Genomic DNA, 19,784 nt, shown 5'->3' with positions numbered 1-19,784 from the left:
CATGCCAGGCCTGTGATGTATCGAGTGATCTTAAGAAGCTGAGAAAGTAAGAACCATCGACACTCAGCCCCCTCAGACTCCATCTCTGCACTAGAACACACCGGCTGTCACTCTCATGGGGCAGGTGTCTGTCCACCAGCCCCTCTGCTGCCCTACTCTCCTCCATGCCCATCTCTCAGCTCTTTCACTGGTAGACGGTAAGACCTGAGTCATTCTGCTGATTTAACTTCAAGCCCGAAGGATTGTGAGCCAGCTGGAGAATGCTGACTGCTCGTTTGAGGTTTACCAGGTGAACCCAGACAGACTCCTGTAAGCCTTCCCCTCCTTCATCCCGACTCTCTGGACCTTGACCACATCTGTGATCACTACATCATTTAAGACACATCATTCATCTACAAGGAAACCGAATTTCAGAGGCTAAAATGTCAGACGATGGCAATGGTGACTACCGCCAGTCACCACGAGCACCATAGCTACCGCCAGCCACCACCGGCACCATGACTACCACCAGCACCATGACTACCGTCAGTCACCACCAGCACCATGACTACCGTCAGTCACCACCGGCACCATAACTACCACCAGTCACCACCGGCACCATGACTACCGCCAGCCACCACCGGCACCATGGATACCACCAGTCACCACCAGCACCATGACTACCACCAGTCACCACCAGCACCATAGCTACTGCCAGTCACCACCAGCACCAAAACTACCGCCAGTCACCACCAGCACCATGACTACCACCAGTCACCACCAGCACCAAAACTACCACCAGTCACCACCAGCACCATAACTACCGCCAGTCACCACCAGCACCACGACTACTGCCAGTCACCACTGGCACCAGCAGCACATGGCCACTGCTGCCATCACCATCACTGTCCCATCACGAAGGAACGGCGCCCTCTCCTGTGGTGTACCGGCTCAGGGGCAGCCAGTTTGTTACGAACCCCTTTCCCAAGGTCTCTCTGGCCCTCTCCTGCCCTGCTATCTCATCCTGCTTTTTCTTTCCTTGCCTGGCTGGGGATATTTCTTCAAAAATAAACGTAATTCCTTAAGAATCTTATCAAGTAAGTTGGAAATATTAAACATCAAAGAAGAGAAAAAAAAAACACTAAACTTGGACAAACTCCCGTCAGACTTGATCTGCTCTTTTGTAAGAAGCCCTAAAAGGTCACAGGGGGCGGGGGGAGGGGTTGCTTAAAGACCATCTCTCCCTCTCCCCTCCCATAAGTCGCTACTATCCACCCCAGGAGCCTTAGCTCAGTTTCTGCCCCTGCTCGGAACGTTGCCGGAGTCAGTCATCTGGCTCGCTTTCTTCTTTTTGAGTCCCATCCTCCCTGCGTGGCTCTGATGAATGTGTGCACGTGAATGAACTGATCAGCATTTCTCCTGTCTGTCTGTCTGTCTTGTCTATCAGTCTGTCTTGGCAGACTCCGTCTGAACCTTCAGAGGGAAAATGTGAACTTCCCTCCAATGGCCGACCTCTGAGGCTGTGGGGAGCACATCTGCAGGCATCAGAACTCCATCAGAAGGACAGGGAGAACTGTCCAAAGACTTTGCTATGACTTAAGAACAAATCTATAATCTCAAGCAAAATGTCTTTTTGTTGGTGATAGTTTTGGGGGGGTCTTTTTTTAAGTATCAAATAACATACAGGAAGTAGAGTTCTCCCTGTACAAGAAGGGAAAGTTGTCCATCAGAAACGCCTGTCTTTATTTCAGCCACACAGCCAGAGGGGACTCTGAGCAGGCTTCCACAGGTGTGACTTCCTGGGACTATGTGTTGTTAGGGTTTTTTGTCAGCTTGACACAAGCCAGAGTCACCTGGGAAGAGGGACCCTCAATTGAGAGAGTGCCTGTATCAGACTGTCCTGTAGGCCAGTCTATGGGGCATTTTCTTCATTGATGATTGATATGGGAGGACTCAGCTCACAGGGGGTGTCAGTCCTAGGTTGTATTAAAAGCAAGCTTATGGGTCGGTCCATGGGGAGCAAGCCAGTAACCAGGGTTCTTCTGTGGCTTCTGCTTCAATCCTGCTTCCGGGTTCCTGCCTTGAGTTCCTGCCCGGACTTCCCTCCACGATAAACTGCGATTGTAAGTTGCTTTTGGTCGGTGTTTTATTACAATAGAACCCAAACTAAGACAGACTGTCAGTTCAGGAATCGGTGACTTTGTCTAAGCCATTGGCCAAATGACTCCAGCAGAGCTCTGAGACCTGGGTCCCTACGCAGGGACCTGTCTTAACTGCCTATCCTAAAATCACCCCAGGGTTCCTAGAGAGCAGAGGCCATACTTCAGATGCTCGAGGAGACTCCATGCCACCTTCCATTTCTTAACTGAAATGTCAACATCTAGTTGAACAGGATTAGATAGAGCCCTGTCTGGGAGCATCAGACAAGCCAGAATGTTGAGCCCAAACAATTAGGGAATGTCATGGGGAGTTAATTAATACTGGCATTCTCTGGATCTGATTCTGCTTCCTGAGCCAGCTGTGTGGTTTTAGGACAGTCACTTCTTAGGGCCTTGGTTTCCATGCCTGTAAAATGGGACACTAACGTTGTTTTTCAGAGAAATGAATGAAGTATATACATGTTGTATCAGAAGCTGGGTGGAGACTTAATTCAACCCGGGCTTTCATTTTCCTCTTTCTGGCCTTTACCCCCATCTTGCCCTGCTGCATGCCCCAGGCCAGGCTCTGAGCCTACAGCAGAAGCAAAAAGACTAATTAATCGGATGCTCTGAGAATCGAAAAGAAAGCCTCCCACATAGGCAGAGGTGCCCAACTCCACCCTCACCTCTGCCTGCACCAAGCAGCAGCCCTCCCTTCCACTGGCTGGCAGAGGAATCTCCCAGGTTGTGTTTAAATGCGGGTTCCTGAAACAGTTCCTTGAATTACAGACTCACACTCCAGAGACCCAGTGATCTGTGTGAGATAAATACCCCATGGGGACCACACCATACCCAAGGAACATAAAACAAGCCAAGCTCTGGGTCCGGAGGAAAGCAGTGAAGGAGACGAGCATCCAGTCAGCAGGACAAAGCCTATTACACCACCATTTAATCCAGTGTAGCAAAGGAAAGGAGTCACATGGGTCTCATCCAAATGCAGCACCACCCCAACCATACATCAGCCTCGATGGTTCTCCACAGCCAGACTTTTCACCTCAGTGTCTGGATAACTGGGGTTTGCAGTCTGGATAACTGGGTCTCCAGGCACAGAGTCCTGTCTTCTCAGCAAACGGCTTCCCTTCATCCCCAGTGCAGCTCTGCCTCCTCAGTGCAACATCTGTGGCCCCTCTCATCCAAGAGCAAAGCCCAAAGATGCTCCCACATGCCGTATGCCTCTCTGCCTAGCCTCCATCCGGCCCAGGACTTAATTGCAAGCAGTGAATAATATCTCCAACAAGAAGAAAACTAGAGAGCTACTTCTAGGTCCCTGAAGGGGAAAGTTTCTAAACTGACATTTGGGCTGTGAGAGAAACGGTGATCCTTCCTACCCACCCCAGCCCCTTCCCAGACACAAGAGTCCAGAATCCCAGGCCTGTCTATGAAAACCACACCAGACTCGTACTGGAGCAAGACCCCACTACAGAGGAGGAGCACTGAGCACCACTGTTGATGGCCATGTCCTCTGGGCCACGAGAGATGGGGAAGCCAGGTCCCCATAGACCAGGCCATTGCCCTTTGAATGGCTCACACCTGTGGAGAGAGACACGAGGTCAGAAACCTCTTCCTAACCAAAGTTGGGTAACACAAGATTATGAACTCTATTGGTACTCTGACAGCCTGGAGCATGGATCTTTTAAAACCTCGGCAAACTGCAGTCTTCTGCTGCCCCCCTCCTCAGGGGAGCGTGCTCAGCAATTCAGACGTTTCATTCTGCTTAGACCAATGTTGAGAGGTGCTCATGCAACAAATTAGCAAAAACTGTTGGGAAGAGCTGGAGGAAATCATCTAGAAATATAGCTGTGGGAAGGGTGAGGGGCAGCTGGGTCAGAAGAGGGCACTGACGTAGCAGCTGCCTGAACAATGGAATTCTAAGGAGTTCCCAGCTACCTGCAGACCCTGGTATGCCTAAGTCTATAATTTCTCCATATGATGTCACACAAGGAACCATCTGTGAGAAATGGAAAGCTCAAGCTGGCTTGCAGAACTAATTGTATGAGGATGGGGGCTCAGATTTTGCCACATTTATTAACTTACGCTTCATCGATATTTTAGACAGATCCACGTACAGGGCAAATACTTGGTGCCATCACCTATCACTTCTCAGAGACTTCAAGTCTGTTCTCTCTCACCCAGTACTCCATGGAAGGAGGCTCAGTTCCCAGTTAGATGTAACCTAATAGACTATGAACACCCAAGGGAACCATATGCCCACACATCCAACTTACAGATGTTGACTGAGCCCAGGCCTTTACACAACCTGAGGGGAGAGGAGAGATAAGTGGTCGGAGATGACTTCCGCTGGTTTTGCAGTATGCTCATGTCCTTTAGCTTAGCCAAGCAGGATGGGACCTGAGCAAGCCTCTCCCACCCCCTCTGGACCTCAGTTTCCCCGTCTGTAAAATGAGTAAACAGTGACATCATTCCCCTTTGAATCTCCTCTACTTGGAGGGTTCTATCCCACCCAGGCACTACTGTATCCCTGAATGAAGACCTAAAGGAACACCCCTACTCACACCCCAGAGCCCCATCCTCACCGGCTTTCCTCGCCCTCCAACAGTTTCCGATAGGTGGCGATCTCCACATCCAGCCCCAGCTTGGAGTTAATCACCTCCTGGTACTCCTTGAGCAGGCAGGCCATGTCCTGCTTGGCCTTCTGCAGGGCAGCCTCCAGCTCAGCCAGCTTGCAGCGGGCATCACTGAGGGCGGCCTCTCCCTGCTGCTCTGCCTCAATTATGGCGGCCTCCAGCTTGTGGCGCTGGGGACAGAGGAGAGAAGGAATTGAAAAGGTACAGCCAATGAGAATTCCTGGTAGGTTGTCAATGACCTTGATCACACTATTCCCTGCCATTTAAATGGTCAACCTTAGCAGTGTGTTGGTGCACATCTTTAACCTCAGCACTTGGCAGACAGTGTCTGGGGTTACAGGTAGGTATCACCATGTGTCCACCTCTTTCCCTCCATCCTTTGGGTACCATTGTATTATAAAGTCCATTTGATTTCACATGCGAACCACAAGAGGGAAAGACTGTTAACGTTGGAATCGCCCTGGTAATTAGTAACATTACCGTATGTCTGTGTGCCAAGGTCCATTTACAAGGCATTTTCACAGACGCTATGTTATTTACCTTCAGGCTTACTCTACGGGCTTGTCAGAACATGCACTATTGTCTCCACTCTGCGGATGAAGAAACTGAGACTCCAAGAGGTCGTGACTTGTCTAGGTTTTCCACTGGGAAGGGCCAAGCACAGATTGCAGGAGCTGCTGTACGGGGTGGGATCTGAACCTGTGACCCACAGAGTCCAGCATACTGAAGGAAGGGCCCATTTGTAACAGTTCCTAACAAGACACTCACTGGCAGTATCTCCCACTTCCTCCCCGAAGACAGCGCACCCAAATGCAAAGGAGCCTTGCTACAGGGGGGCCCACTCCCACATTTCTTTGGTTCCTCTGTTATGAGTAATAAGTTGCCAATGATATATTTTGCATTGTGGTTGAAAACAGCTGCACCAAAGGAGAGAGTGGAAACTGAGTCAGGAATGTGTGCAAAGTCAGTATTAGAGCGTCACAAGTCAGAGGTTACATAGTCTTTTTCTTATTTTATGCAGGAAAATTAAACTAGAAACCTCTTCACTGTATGTTCAAAAAATACAGCTCAAATGGACTAATGACCTAAGTGTGAGAGGCAGAGCTGTAAATCTAATAGCTGGGAAAAAAACAGAGGACATCTCCAATGCCACAGAGTTCCCCTGCAAAGGCCCTTGAAGGAAGAGCCAACAGACTTGGCCGCCTTCAGGCTGGAGAGTTCTGTTCAGTAGCAGACGTCATCAAAGCAAGCAGACAGAGGCAGACCGAGAGGAGACCAATGCATGGCAATGTGGGAAACCAAATGTGGGTTACAGGTGACTGGAGTGACAAGGCAAAGCTACAGATCCCCAAGGAAAAGACAAGAATCTCAGGAGAAAAATGGGGCAGATGAAAAACCCAGACGAGGACAGTCAAATGACGAGTGGGAATACAAGCGGACAGACCACATCACCGGTCCACCAGGGAAATGAAGCGTCAACAGTTCTATGGCAGTGGGCACCCATCAGATCCACAGAACTAGAGAGTGACCACAGAATGTGCTGGGACAACACAGGAGTGTTGGCACAGGTGAAACCTAAGCCACTCCAGAGGGGGCAGCCATGCCCACAGACAGGAAGAACACAGAGCCCAGCTCTGAAGTAGCGGGAGCCCCGGCTGTCTTGGCCTCCTGACCTGCTGCTTGGCGCTCTCCACCTCACAGGTCAGCCTCTGGATGATGCGATTCAGCTCACTGACCTCTTCCTTGCCTTTGCGAAGATTCTCACCTTGCTGGGTCACCGTGATCCTCATCTCTTCACACTGTGATTTCCAGGCAAACAAGAAAGCACCAGCTGGAGGGGATGGTGGGATGCCAGAGCAGAGTCCGACTGCCCAGCCCTGATTCTGCAGGGGTCCTTCCTCCCTGCCCACTCTGCCTGGGGGTCTCTGGAATGCATGTGTGCCTAGCCCACTTGAGTGCCAGACTCAGGGCTAAGCTCCTTTGTTCAGTGGGGCATCTTCATACCTGGGTCTGGTACCAGGACTCAGCCTCTGCCCGGCTGCGGCTGGCAATATCATCATACTGAGCCTTGATCTCAGCCACGACCGTGTCCATGTCCAGCTCCCGGCTGGTGTCCATCTTCACCACCACTGAGGTTTCCGAGATCTGGGACTGGAGGTAGATGATTTCCTGTAGGAGACACAACCGGTGGCGTCAGCCTCAATCCTGCCTCTGATGGCAAGTCCAAGAGCAGCAGTCCTAACTCTGAAACCTTGGGAAGAACACAAAACTGCTAGTGACGCGGGACACTGAAAACATACGGCTTTTAGAGGAAAAGGTTGAAGTTAGGGCCGTGGTCCAAGGCAGTGAGTAGAGAGTCCCACCATCACCTGGCTCAATAAGGCAGATGAGTATGTCTGCAGAACAACTATATTCAGGGCCAGAACTGCCCAGATTGGCAGGAGCCATGAGTGCAAACGTGACCCAGCAGACAGGAGCCAGAGTTGGAGCCCCAGGTCCTTCGGGTGTGTTTTCACACTACCCAGACTTGTGCACTCATGGTCAATCTCCACTTTACACCATGCTGAGCGGAACCGGACTACCTTAGTCTCCCGAATCGCCCTCAAAGAGGGGCATGGCTCACTTCTGATTTGAAAAGGAGCCTTAGTGAGAAAAATCCCCTTTGGTCACAGAGGAGAAATGAAATATAAGCAGAATAAGGAAAGCAATACTATTCCAAAAGCCCTGGCACCAGGACAGGGCCTCAGTGAAGAAAACTCCGTGGGGAAATTCTGTTACCTCCATGTACAGGGACCGCAGGAAGGTCATCTCCTCCCTCAGTGACTCTGTGTTGGCCTCTAGCTCTGCCTTGTGCAGGTAAGCACTGTCTGTGTCCTGGTGAGAGGGATGAGAGAGAGTGGGTGGGCATGGGCTTCGCCAGGCACTGAGTCTCTGCACTCTGCAGTGGCCGAGAGGCCGTCTCCTAGTCACCTCTCTGTCTCTAGCCTGCCCCCGGCCAGCAGGCTACGTGTCTTCACCTCCAGGGCCCCTCTTCAGTGTCTACCACCGACATTTCTCCCCTGGTTGACAGGCAGGGAGACCGGTTACTTGGGAAAGGAAGTAGAGGGGCGTCTCTCATACATGCACTTCAACACCGAGGGCTTGGGAAGGAAACCAAGGTTTACAGCCCCCAGCCAGCGTCAGCAGCTGCTTCTCAGCCAAGCACCCCAGAGAGCACAAGAGTGTGACAGGCAGCAGAGCCCCAATAACTGCCTCTCCTGCCTGAGGCCAAGTTATAGAGCTCCACTCTATGGTTACAGATAGAGGGGCTGGTAAGCATTGAAGAGCGCAAGCTCACATTTTCGCTCACCTGGTTGAAACAAAAATAGAGATCACAGGCAGCTTGGTCTTCTTTATCCCCACCCTCTTTTATAACATTGACTGACAGCCACACTTAGAAAATCACTAACAAGCTAAGACCCAAACAACTCGCATTTGGGATGATGGTAGGAGCCATGCCCACAAGAAAGACAAGCATGAGCATCAGCTGTAACTACTGACAGAAAGCCCAGCGGCTGCTTGAGCTCTCAAGACTCCCCCCACTGGACTAGTCTGGGTTGCTGCATGGGGACCAAAATGGCTTCTGCAAGTAAACCATCCAGCAGACCAGAGAACCTTCCACCAACCACTGGTCACGGGAACACGACCAGACACTGGTTCCAGTCCCCAGTACCTGTGACTTCAGTCTCACTCCGTAGGAGGCCACTCACCTTCTTCAGTATCACAAACTCATTCTCAGCCACGCCCCTGAGGGCCAGTTCTTCTTCATACCTGGGGAGAGGGCACAGGGAAGGTTGGCCGGCTACAGCCTGAGCAGCAAACCTCCTTGGTCTTCCTTACTCTCTGTGTATGCCTGTGCTGGTCAGTTTTTGACATCTTGACCTAAGTAGAGACACCTGAGAAGGGGGAACCTCAGCTAAGGCATTGCCTTCGTCAGATTGTCCCGCGGACATGTGGGGGTGTTTTCTTGATTGTTAATTGATGGGGGGAAGATCACCCTGGGCAGTGCCAGCCCTGGATGCATGGTCCTGGGTCCAAGGTAGCCTGGAAGCAACCAAGTAAATGACTTTCCTCCATGGTTTCTGCTTCAATCTCCTGCCTTGTCTTCCTTTGACGATGGACTGTAACCTACAAGTTAAAACAACCCTTCTCCTGCCCTTGTTTTTGGTCATAGTATTTATCACAGCAACAGTCAGCAAACTAGGTCAGTGCCTTCAAGAAAGAGGCTTGAGGAAAGTGTGAAGAAAAAAAATCAAGAACAACCCCAGACTAACCAGAGCAGCACACCATTGCACCACAACACTCCGGTCATGCCCAAGAGAAAGCCTGAGGGCGCAAATGGAGGTAAAACCAAAGTGACTGGAGACAGAGAGGCCTGCAAGGTTCTCTGCTAAACCTGCTCCTCCAAAGTCAGAGCCCAGGCCTAAAAGGCCCAGAAAAGACAGGAGAGAAGGTTTCCAAAGACGAGAAGGGGGGAGCTGAGGCTGGCAAGGGTGGGAATAACCCTGCAGAAAAATGGGGATTCCAAAACAGAGCACAGAAAGCCGAAGGAGCTGTGGGAAAGTGTGTGCATGTTTTACAACGCTGTGCTTCTGGTGAGTGCACAATTTGGAATTCTATTTCTACTGAGTTTTATGAGATGTGGGACTTGTTTACTTTTAAACTATGTGGCTAGCACACAGGACACTTCATTGTTTCAGGGAGGAAGGAACATGTGTCACTAACAAAATGTCTCTCAAGTTAAACTGGTCGGAGGAAAACGCCTTTCCTCTGACAGCATTGAAATACTCCTGCAGTGGTTGAAATGAGAAATGTCTCCCCACCCCAGGTCCCAGTATCTGAACACTTGGTTCCAGTTGTGGTGCTGTGGAGGGAAGTTTAAGTGGTATGGCCTTACTGGAGGAAGCGAGCCACTTGGGTGGATTTCGAGGTCAGATAGTCTCACCCTACTTCCAGCTCCCTCTCTCTGCTTCACACTTGTGGAAGGATGTGTGCAGGGTGTCCACTTCCTGCTCTGCTCAACATGCCTACACTTGCTGCCAGGCTTTCCCCGCCATGATGGACTCTCACCTTCTGGAACCATAAGCCCAAATAAATTCTCTCCTCCACGAGTCACTTTTGGTTAAGATGTTTTCACAGAAACAGAAAAGTAACTAATATAACTCCTCTTGGCTCCCAGGAGGGATTTCCTGAAATTGACACACATGGCCACCTTGGAACAAAATGCCCTGTGGTGTGAGAAAATTCTAATTTCATTTTTGACATCTTCCTCCCGCTCTGCCATCAGCATAGACTCAACTCCTTTAAATCCAGACATGTGGAGGCCTGAGCCCCTAAAATTGGTTTTGTTGGTGTTCCTCGGAAGAGCAGTTATTTCATTTCTGAAAGGCTGGGTACCTTCTGACTGATCATTCCGCCATTTCCATTTTGCTTCCTGAAAGTCAAGGCGGGCTTGTGAACAGTCAACAATGTGCTGAATGTGAAATGTGAGCTGTCACTCAATGCTTCACCTCCTCACAGCCTCCAATGAAGACTTCATTGGCTTCTACAGTAGCTCTCTGATCTTGGTAGACCATACAAGAAAGGAGTTTGAAAATTCTTGAGTACTATTAATGATTGCCTGACCATGTCCTTCCTGAAGTACTGCGGTTGTATGAAAGTTGGCTTTCATCGATCTGGGCGTGGTTTGGTTTGGGGAAGAACGAGGAGAGAAACATGAGGAGAGGGGGGGAGACAGAGGCTTGCCCTCTTTGGGTTTACATTTTCCAGCCACGGATGCCGATGAAAAGGACACTGGACTCTGGTCCCAGCTTGAAATGAAATCTCAACAACATCTAAGATAAGTCATTGAACCTCTGTGTGCCTGCACAGTGAGCAAAGCCAGAGCCAGGATGAGAGAAAGGGAGGAAGTTGCTTCCAGCCCTTCAACTCTTAACATTCTACAAACCGTGATATTCTCCGAAATGTTAAGATGGCTCCCCGCAGCCTTCCCCTAACGTCAATCCCTCACCCACCCAATACCCTAGGACTTGAATTCCTAAAGTAAGCCCCAGTCCAGAGCATTTCCCTAGCCCTCTCCACCAGCCTGCCCCTTGCCCCACCTGTGATACTGCCTCCTGGACCAGCACGGACCCAGCTAACATGGGAGAACTCAGCCCCCAGAGCATGGTTCCCATGACTTCTTCATTACAGCGTAATCCTGGGCTGCAGTTAACGCTCAGCTCTGTAATTATCAGCCCTCGCATGCCCAGCTGGGACCTAGACCTGGCCACCTGCCTGTTGAAAGGTGTGTGAGTGTCTGCGGCATTCCAATAAGGAGAAGAGCCCCCTACTGTAGTTCTTGAGGTTGTAAAAGCTGGTCTTCCAACACCTGATTCCAGGAGAGTCAAGGCTAGAACAACCAGGACAAACTGATATCAAATCTCCTTTCATAAGGCTAGCAATATTCAGTGGTACAGCATTTGCTATGTATGCGGGAGGCTTGTGTTTCATCCCTAGAACCATACAGCAGCAGTAGAAAATCGTCTTCCACTCTGTCCATATCCTCAAAGGAGAGAGGGGCAAATTCACGACGATCCAGTGAGCTTGACTGGTAAACATGTAAGACTAAAACAAAGGATTTACACTGACACTGAGCTGAGGAGCCCCGCAAAAAGAGAGCTTGGTTTATTTATTGCAGAGTGACTAATAAGCCACGTTCCTCGGATGCTTTGAAGGGCAGCAGAGGGTCTCAGGATGCCTCCCCCAGAGCCTTTCCACTCCCACTGGCGATGGTTGCCCCACCTGCTCTTCCGCCCTGGTGGCCTTGGGCCACCTCTTCTCTTGGTCTTCCCCTCCACCCCGTCACCCTGTGACCTCAAGAGCAGACTGTGCTCTTCTCGCACTGGGAGTGCTTCTCTCCAGACTTTCCCTGAGCCCTAGAATGGGTCTGGGGGACTAGGAGCTGAGCTAGACAGCAGTACTAGGTGATAGCTGACTCTGACCCCCAGCAGCATCCCCACTCTCCACCTCCTGGACAGTGGCATGGCCTCCCCCACTCCCTGTAACTGCCCGAGCCAGGTTATGTTAACCTCTTCTTGTGGCCCTCCATGGCCTCCTGCACGTGGTTGAGCTCTGAGGCCAGCCTCCCGCTGTCAGCCTCCACACACTCAGCCTCCCTCCTCAGGGTCTCGATGTAGCCCTCGAACAGCGGCTCCACGTTGCTCTCACAGCACTTGTGGTTCTGGTAGAACTGCCACTTGGTCTCCAGCAGCTTGTTCTGCTGCTCCAGGAAGCGCACCTGCCGTGGGAGTGAGAAGGGGAAAGGCTCAGGGGGAGCCTGGGGAGGGTGCCAGTTCCCCTGCAGCTCCCTGCCCTTTGGCTTGGCCCCTGCCCTGAAGCAACCTGTGACTTTTCAAAGGTCATCATCATACCTGAGGTGATTTCCCTGGCACCCATTACCCCTCCCAGAAAAAGCACACAGCTCACAGCCTTGTATTCATTCTACAGAATGAACTATTTGCCAAAGTCCAAGCAATGACCCCTCAAAGGTGTCTCTAGTCCTTGGGACCTACGAGTGTGTAACGTACCTAGCGAAGGGTGTTGCTATTAGAATTCTGGTTGTGGAGCTGAAGACTCGGGGGTTTTCTTGGATGACCAAGAAAAAAGGAAGGGAAGGAGGGAGAGAGGGAGGGAGGGAAAGAGAAAGAGAAAAAGAGTTAGGCCAGCAGGCAAAAAAAAAGGATGCCAAGGGGCTCTGTGTCTCTCGGGTCCTGAGTAAGTAGGGGCAGAGGATGCCTTGGGCAGAAGTCCTGAGGATTCATTGACTCTCTCAGGATGTCCCCAGAAGGGGGTAGGAGGGAAGGAGCCTAGCCCTTCTTGGTCCTGGCTCTGTGCTGCATGCCCTGTGACGCCATCTTCTCTGTGACAACTGTGCAGCTTTTATACCTTCCTGTGTGTGGCAGCTGAGATCTGGAAGTCGGGGTCACAGACACATGTGCAACTCACTGCGTGTGTAAGGGGCAGCGAAAAGCCCCCCGTTCTGTGTGGTGGCTTCACGTCCACAGTTATATTGGAGTCCCATGGCGACATTTGCAAGCCAGGAATGGTGTTCAGCTATGTTCTGCACGCTACAGGTGACTGGTAGCAAGAAAACCAGAGCTGCAGCCATCATGGGGTTCCAAGTCTCTTGCCTGTTCTTAGGCTGGAACCCTAGGGAGGACCACACGAGCCTGCCCTGATCAGGCACAGAGTGCTCCAGGACACCCACCTTGTCGACGAAGGCGGCAAACTTGCTGTTGAGACACTTGATCTGTTCCTTCTCCTCATGCTTCACACACTGAGCATTGGGGTCGATCTCCAGGTTGAGGGGCGTGAGCAGGCTCTCATTGACGGAGACTGTGGTGATGCAGGGGGGTGTGGGCCCGCAAAGGCCCCCCACTCGGTAAACAAAGCTGCTGCTCCCACTGTGCAGAGGCCATCTGTAACTCCCTGCAAGCCGGGGGGACCCTACAGTACACAGGCTCCTGCTGCTGAAGCCCCTGAGGTGCCTGTAGCCTGGCCCCCCAGGACTGCCCCCACAGTAGGCCGCTGTACTGGCTCGGCTGTGAGCTCCCAGCTTGGGCACCCAAGCAGAGGAGGAGCTGAAGTTCCTGACCCCACAGCCAGAACTGAGGAGGTAAGAACTGACTGCCATGTCTCTGCTGTGTGGAAATGCTCTGGGGATGCAGGACTGGAGGACAAGGTCTCACATTGAGACCTGGTAGTGCCCCTGCCTTTTTATCAGGCTGAGGAGGGGCCTCCTGACCACATGAAAGGCAGGAGAATGTCGTTAGTGGCATTTATGAGTGTGAGAATGCCGCTAGGCAGCCTGAAGGGAAGGGTGAAACTCATTTATAGGCATACAGGGAGACCCTGCAGGAAATGCCCCTGACATTTCAACCAGCACTGTCTACCAAGCCTCCAGTTTCCCTTCCGTCAGGAATCCTTAACCCCTCCTGGGCAGGCCCAGGCTTGACCACAATATTCCTGGGACTAAAGTGTCCTGTGTTCTCCTAGGGCTCTGCACAGCCACCCTGCTCAGCAAGCATATGAGGAAGAACTTCGAGTCTTTCCCTATGACCACCATACCCCACACCCACCCCTGGAGTGTGACCACTACAATGTAGTTGTCCTCGAAGGCAGGAAACAGGTTCATCTGCCTTCTTGTTCCTTGGTCACAAGCATAACCATGTCCCCGGGAAACACTGCTGGTCCAAATGACTGAATCAGCTGGACTCATCATACGCCAAACCCGCAGCTGCCTCAAGAGGAAGTTTAACAAGATGGACAGGCTGCCTCTGAGAAGACCAGATCCGGTGGGAACACCAGCCATGTGAGGGTGACAAACCCAAGGGGAACACAAAGCTGCAGCCCGGCACCCTGTGGAAGGTCCCTCATAGCTCACTCACAGGGCAGGCAAGGCCCCACGTGGTCAGCTGCAGCAGCAGAAGAGAGACGTGGATTCCAAGGCACCTGGCGGAGAAGTCATTCCAGAGTGTGGGATGCATCAGAAAGACGAGGGCCTCAGCCAGGGGCTGCTCCCTACACTTTTTACCCAATCAGCTAGGGCACCTTCTGTGTGAGACTCAGAGGAGCGTGGAGATGGGGAGGGGGCTGAGGGAAGCACCCGCCAGTGAAGGCCAGCTGGAACACACCCTGGCTCTGGGTGACGTGCTCTGATGATACAGGAATGGAAATAACCTCCTGTCAGAGGGCAGCCTGTGATCCCAGCTACACAGGAGGCTGTGACAGGAAGGTCACAGGTTCAAGGCCTTCTGGGCTACAGAGTGAGAGGCCAGCCTGGGCAACTCAGTAGGACCATCTCAAATAAACAAACAAGTTGGGCATGGTGGCACACACCTTTAACCCTAGCACCAGGGAGGCAAAAACAGATGGATATCTGAGTTCAAAGCCAGCCTGATCTACATAGTAAGATCCTTTTCTATAGACAGATAGATAGATAGATAGATAGATAGATAGATAGATAGATAGATATAACTAAGAGCTGAGAACAAAGTTGAATGGTAAAGAAGACTTGGGTTCCTTCCCCCAGCACCACAAAATATTTGAAACAATCTTCTGAAAGGCCATCAGGAAACAGGTCTAGCAGCCTAAGGGAAAAAAAAAAAAAGCCCAACACAGCAGGAGGTGACAGGAGCCTTTCTGTCCCCTGTCTTTATCCCTTTGTCTCTGTCTCTCTCTGCCTGCCTGCCTCTCTGTGTCTCTGTCTCTTTGTCTCTCTGTCTCTGTGTGGGTGTATCTCTCTGTTACTCTCTGTCTCTGTCTCTCTCATTCTTTCTCTCTCTCTCTCTCTCTCTCTCCCTCTCTCTCTCCCTCTCTCTCTCATACAAACACACCCTCTACGGAGTGACAGAGTGCTCAGAGCATGGACCTTCTTAGAGACACAGAGGCAATCAGCATGGACCGTGAAGGGACTGGCCTCTGTGAAGCCCACAGAGTGCCCTGGAGAGTGCTGGAGGGGTTTGTGAAGCAAACAGACACAACCCAGCATGTTGCAAGACCTTGCTGCTGGCTGTCTGGAGAGAAAGTAGGGGGCAGGGTCCCACAGGTCTTGCCAGTATCCCAGGAGAGAGCAGATGGGCTCTGGCGAGGGGAGCTCTGGGGGAAGGAGGGGCAGCCAGCTGTGGACACGATCCAGAGGGACTGAATCTGGAGAGGAAGCGGGGAGAGGGGATGGCTCCTTACTTTCTTGGGGGTTAAACTGCTCCTCAAAAGGAGGAGAGAAGGAAGTCAGTAAGATAGATGCTAAGAGAGCCACAGACGAGTGTCCTGGTTTTATGGACTTGTGTGACCTTCTATCAGTCCCCTCACTGGCTCCCGACTTTCTGAACAGTGCATGTGAAAGTCATGCCACATGACCTTCTTCTCAAGGAAGCTGGGTGACCTTCTTTGTGTCAAACTCCTTTGTGATTCCACACAGTGTCCTCTGCAGACAGAGTGTGATCACACCGTCCATGATGACAGGCAGGTAGGCAGGCACAGGCAGATGCCTCATCCACTCTCAGCACCTCGCTGTGAATCTCAGAACCTCTTCCCAGTCTTGACACCTGTCTCCCACAGCCAGCCCAGATGTGGCTAAGCCTAACAAGACATTAGGAACACAAAATGGCTCGTTCGGTCCTGGCACCCCCATCCCAACCTGTGCAAACACCCATTCTGAGAAACCCCGCATAGCTTTGACCCCATTCCTGCTGAGATGAATGAGTATGAAGGGAATAAGGTCTGGGGGAGAGATGGGCAGGAGAAGACCTTGATGAAAACATGTTAGGGTCAACTTTACCTGCAGGTAAGTCAGCTAGACGCCAATTTCTCGCTGTCACCGTCAAAGCCCATTAGCTGCCCACTTTGTTCGTTTGCTTTGCAGGGCTGAAGATGGAACCCCGGGCCTCCCATATGCTAGACAAGTTCTCTGCCGCCCCAGCTACACCCCTCAACACTTGGTTTTTCCATTTTCCATTTTGAGAGTGTTACCACATTACCTAGGCAAGCCTTGAACTTGTGATCTTCCTGCCTCAGCCTGCCAGGACCAACCATCTACACACTCCCAGTCCTGAGTGCAGAGGACAGAGGAGCAAAACTATGGTGGTATTGTGTTCCCCAAAATATTGTGCACGCTAATAAACTTATCTGGGGTCAGAGAACTGAACAGCCACAATATTAAACATAGAGGATAGGCAGTGGCAGCACACGCCTTTAATCCTAGCATTCCAGAGGCAAGAATCCGCCTGAATCTTGGTGAGTTCAAGGCCACATTGGGAAAAGCCAGGCATGGTGACACACACCTTTAATCCCAAGAAGTGAGCCTTTAATCCCAGGGAGTGATGGTAGAAAGCAGAAAGGTATATAAGGTGTGAAGACCAGAAACTAGAAGCTTTTAGCTGATTAAGCTTTCAGCTTTGGAGCAGCAGTTCAGCTGAGATCCATTCTGGATGAGGACTCAGAGGCATCCAGTCTGAGATAACAGGATCAGCTGAGGAATTGGCGAGGTGAGACTGTGGCTTGTTCTGCTTCTCTGATCTTCCAGCATTCACCCCAATAACTGGCTCCAGGTTTGATTTTATTAATAAGACCTTCTAAGATTCCTGCTACACAAAACAAAACAGTCCTTTTCCTTGCGTGTCTTTTTACGGCCCAGACTGAAACGAGCCAGCCCTCCAGTGACTCCCCACACTACCCACTTCCCAGGTTTGGAGATCAGAGACCAAGGATTCCATGTTTAGTTTGTTTGGGTGTGTTTTTGCTGTTGTTTGTTTTTTGAGACAGGATCTAATATAGCCCAGGATAGCCTTCCACTCACTGTGCCCCGGAACCTTATCTTGAACTCCTGATCCTCCTGCCTCTACGTCTTGAGTGCTAGGATTACAACATGCCATTGTTCCCTGTTTGTGCTTTTATACATTGAAAGCACTCCCTTAGTGTGCCGTCGACACTATACATATTTATAACAATAATTTAATGGCAATAATTTAATAATTTTATTTAATATTTATTTAACATTATTTTATATTTATCATTCTATATTATATTTAATATTTAATGGTATATTTAATGTTTAATATTAATTGATATTTATTAATTTTATTTAATATTATAGTATGATATTATGGTGTTTAATTATAATATTTATTTTATTTAATATCATTTAATAATTTAATAATAAAAACTGTGCATATTTAATAATAATAACTATACATATTTGATGTATACAAAGTGGAAGTTTAGGCATGAGTTCACAGAGTCTGGAGCAAGCCCCAGGAGGCTGATGGGCAGCAGGGGCCCAGCAACCCTGAAGTCAAAGGGACTGAGCTCGTCGAGCAATGATCCTGACTGCAAACTTGAAAAACAGTTAAAGAGGAGAAAGCAAGTCGTTCCAGAAAATCCTGTAAAGAGGTAGAAGCCTGGAGGAACTTCTAGAGCCCAGGTTCTATGTTCCCGTGTGGAAGCAGCTTTGTGGAGTTTTGATAGTAACAGAACAAAGGAAGTTATTTAACAAGGCATTTAAAAATACATCAGGCGCCGGGCGGCAGTGGTGCATGCCTTTAATCCCAGCACTCAGGAGGGAGAGCCAGGCGGATCTCTGTGAGTTCGAGGCCAGCCTGGTCTACAGAGTGAGATCCAGGACAGGCACCAAAACTATACAGGGAAACCCTGTCTCGAAAAACCAAAACAAAAATAAATAAATAAACAAATAAATAAACAAACAGAAAATAAAAAAATAAATAAATCAGTGGGAACATGCTTTGGTCACCTACAACAGGCAGAGGAATCTCAACTATAGGCCTCAGATCCTATCTGCTAGCATTTGCCCTTCCATTGGTGGAGAATAGTGTTTTGTTAAGTTAATACATCCAAATAAACATCCTGTTTATCAAGATGTTAGGTCTGATATGAGGTAGGCAAGGAATGAGTCTTTAGAGGCTAAAAGGAATTTATAATTAGGCTATCAGATAAACAACAAACAACATTTCAAACACCCAAAAAGTCATTGAAGTTTTTATCAGTCTATCAGCCTATGCAAACAACTTCTCTCCAGGAATTCATACAAAGTGGGGGAAGGAATAAACTATGAACCAGGATGGACACACACATTTCAAAGGGTAAGTAAAACACAGCCAAGAAACTCAAGGATCCAGAGACAACACTGGAGTCTACTGCACACCCTCGTAAGCAGAAAGCCTTTGGATAGTGGGAAACCAAAATGATGAGACAGCCAAAATGCCAGAAAAAGATCTGGAATCCTACTTTTATAAAGTGCATTGGTGTGAATGAGCATGGCCCCCATAGGCTCATGTACTTGAATGCTTGGCCCCAGTTGATGGAACTGTTTGGAAAGGATTAAGAGGTGTGGCCTTGTTGGAGGAGGTGTGTCGCTGTGGGTAGGCTTTGAGATTTCAAAAAACCATGCCCAGTCCAGTCCAGTTCTCTTTCTCTGTCTCCTGCCTGCGGGGTCAGTATGTAAGCTCTCAGCAACAGCTTTAGCACTGTGCCTGCCTGCCTGCTGCCATGCTCCCCACCATGATGGTCATGGACTCAACCTCTGAAACTGTAAGCAAGCCACCAACTAAACACTTCCTCTTGTAAGTTGCCTTGGACATGGTGTTTCATCACAGCAACAGAACAGTAACCAAGACAGTATACTTGACAGTATACTGACCACAAGGTCCTCTAGAGAAGGTACAAATGATTCTGCCTGCCTCCATATTTCTATGGGGTGGTGCACACATGGGCTCCTTGGGTAGCTCAGAGGCAAAATGTCCTAACCCGTGAGATGCTGCCACAGGGTTGCTCCTTTTCAGCCCAGGCCTCTTTGCACTGGGCCTGGACAGCACAGGGGTTCGGGGAGAACACCTCATATGCACCTGGGGCCAGAGGACCTACCCTGGGTGAGCTGAGAAGAGAGCTGGTTCCATCCCAGCCTGGTGCTAACTGAGGTAAGTCACACATCTCTCCAAGCCATCTCCCAATCAGCTAGTCTCTGGAGTTGGGGTTATCAGAAGAGAGCACCCTCCTCTGAACTGAAGAAGGGCACTTGGGGGCCCCTAAAAGTCCTTGTATCTGATGGGCCTGGGACACAGACTCATGATTTCTAGAATGAGGTAGCCTTATCGAGACACTGGGACATCTGCAGAGTAACCAGAATCTTGACTGCGGGACTGGCTGAGGCTGGGAGAGGAAGTGGCTACTTCATGTGACCCTAGGTTTGTAGCCAAGACCCAACATAGGAGACACAGCTCTTTAAGAGATGTGCATCTGGCCGCCACCACCATACACTCCAGGCCAGGTGATCTTGGAGAACTGAGACTGAAAGTTGATCTTGCCAGCACTCGCCAGTATGGACGCTGACACGGGACCAAACACGGGGTAGCAGGGGCAGCACCAATGAGAACGAACCCCAGAATGATGGGGTAGTGGTGGGGTCATTATCAAGTCTAGAAGCAGCCCC

At 50.2% G+C, this 19,784-nt stretch overlaps 1 protein-coding gene across 1 annotated transcript; it reads right to left on the bottom strand.

Annotated features, from left to right (window-relative positions):
* Window positions 1-3,594: 3,594 nt before the first annotated feature.
* LOC128116190 (keratin, type II cuticular Hb5-like) lies at window positions 3,595-14,060 on the bottom strand. Its single transcript, XM_052747389.1, has 11 exons — window positions 13,910-14,060; window positions 13,050-13,270; window positions 11,872-12,080; window positions 11,810-11,812; window positions 8,512-8,572; window positions 7,541-7,636; window positions 6,767-6,931; window positions 6,436-6,561; window positions 4,712-4,932; window positions 4,403-4,434; window positions 3,595-3,707 (listed from the first exon to the last, which is right to left on the bottom strand). The coding sequence occupies exons 1-11, from the start codon at window positions 14,058-14,060 to the stop codon at window positions 3,595-3,597; spliced, it is 1,398 nt and encodes a 465-aa protein (XP_052603349.1).
* Window positions 14,061-19,784: the final 5,724 nt, after the last annotated feature.

This window comes from Peromyscus californicus, unplaced genomic scaffold (assembly GCF_007827085.1).
Source record: "Peromyscus californicus insignis strain IS unplaced genomic scaffold, ASM782708v3 Scaffold_20__1_contigs__length_68692818, whole genome shotgun sequence".
In the NCBI taxonomy this organism is placed as follows: domain Eukaryota; kingdom Metazoa; phylum Chordata; class Mammalia; order Rodentia; family Cricetidae; genus Peromyscus; species Peromyscus californicus.
The sequence above is the reverse complement of the archived record's forward strand: the minus strand, read 5'-3'. Positions and strand labels throughout refer to the sequence as shown.

Excerpts from the sequence above, each read along its gene's own strand:
- LOC128116190 (XM_052747389.1), bottom strand. The coding sequence starts at position 14,060 with ATGAGTCCAGCTGATTCAGTCATTTGGACCAGCAGTGTTTCCCGGGGA. Across the intron at positions 4,933-6,435 it reads TGGAGAGCGCCAAGCAGCAG|CGCCACAAGCTGGAGGCCGC; the intron begins GTCAGGAGGCCA and ends CTCTGTCCCCAG. Across the intron at positions 3,708-4,402 it reads CCTGGGCTCAGTCAACATCT|GTGTGAGCCATTCAAAGGGC; the intron begins GTAAGTTGGATG and ends CTCTCTCCACAG.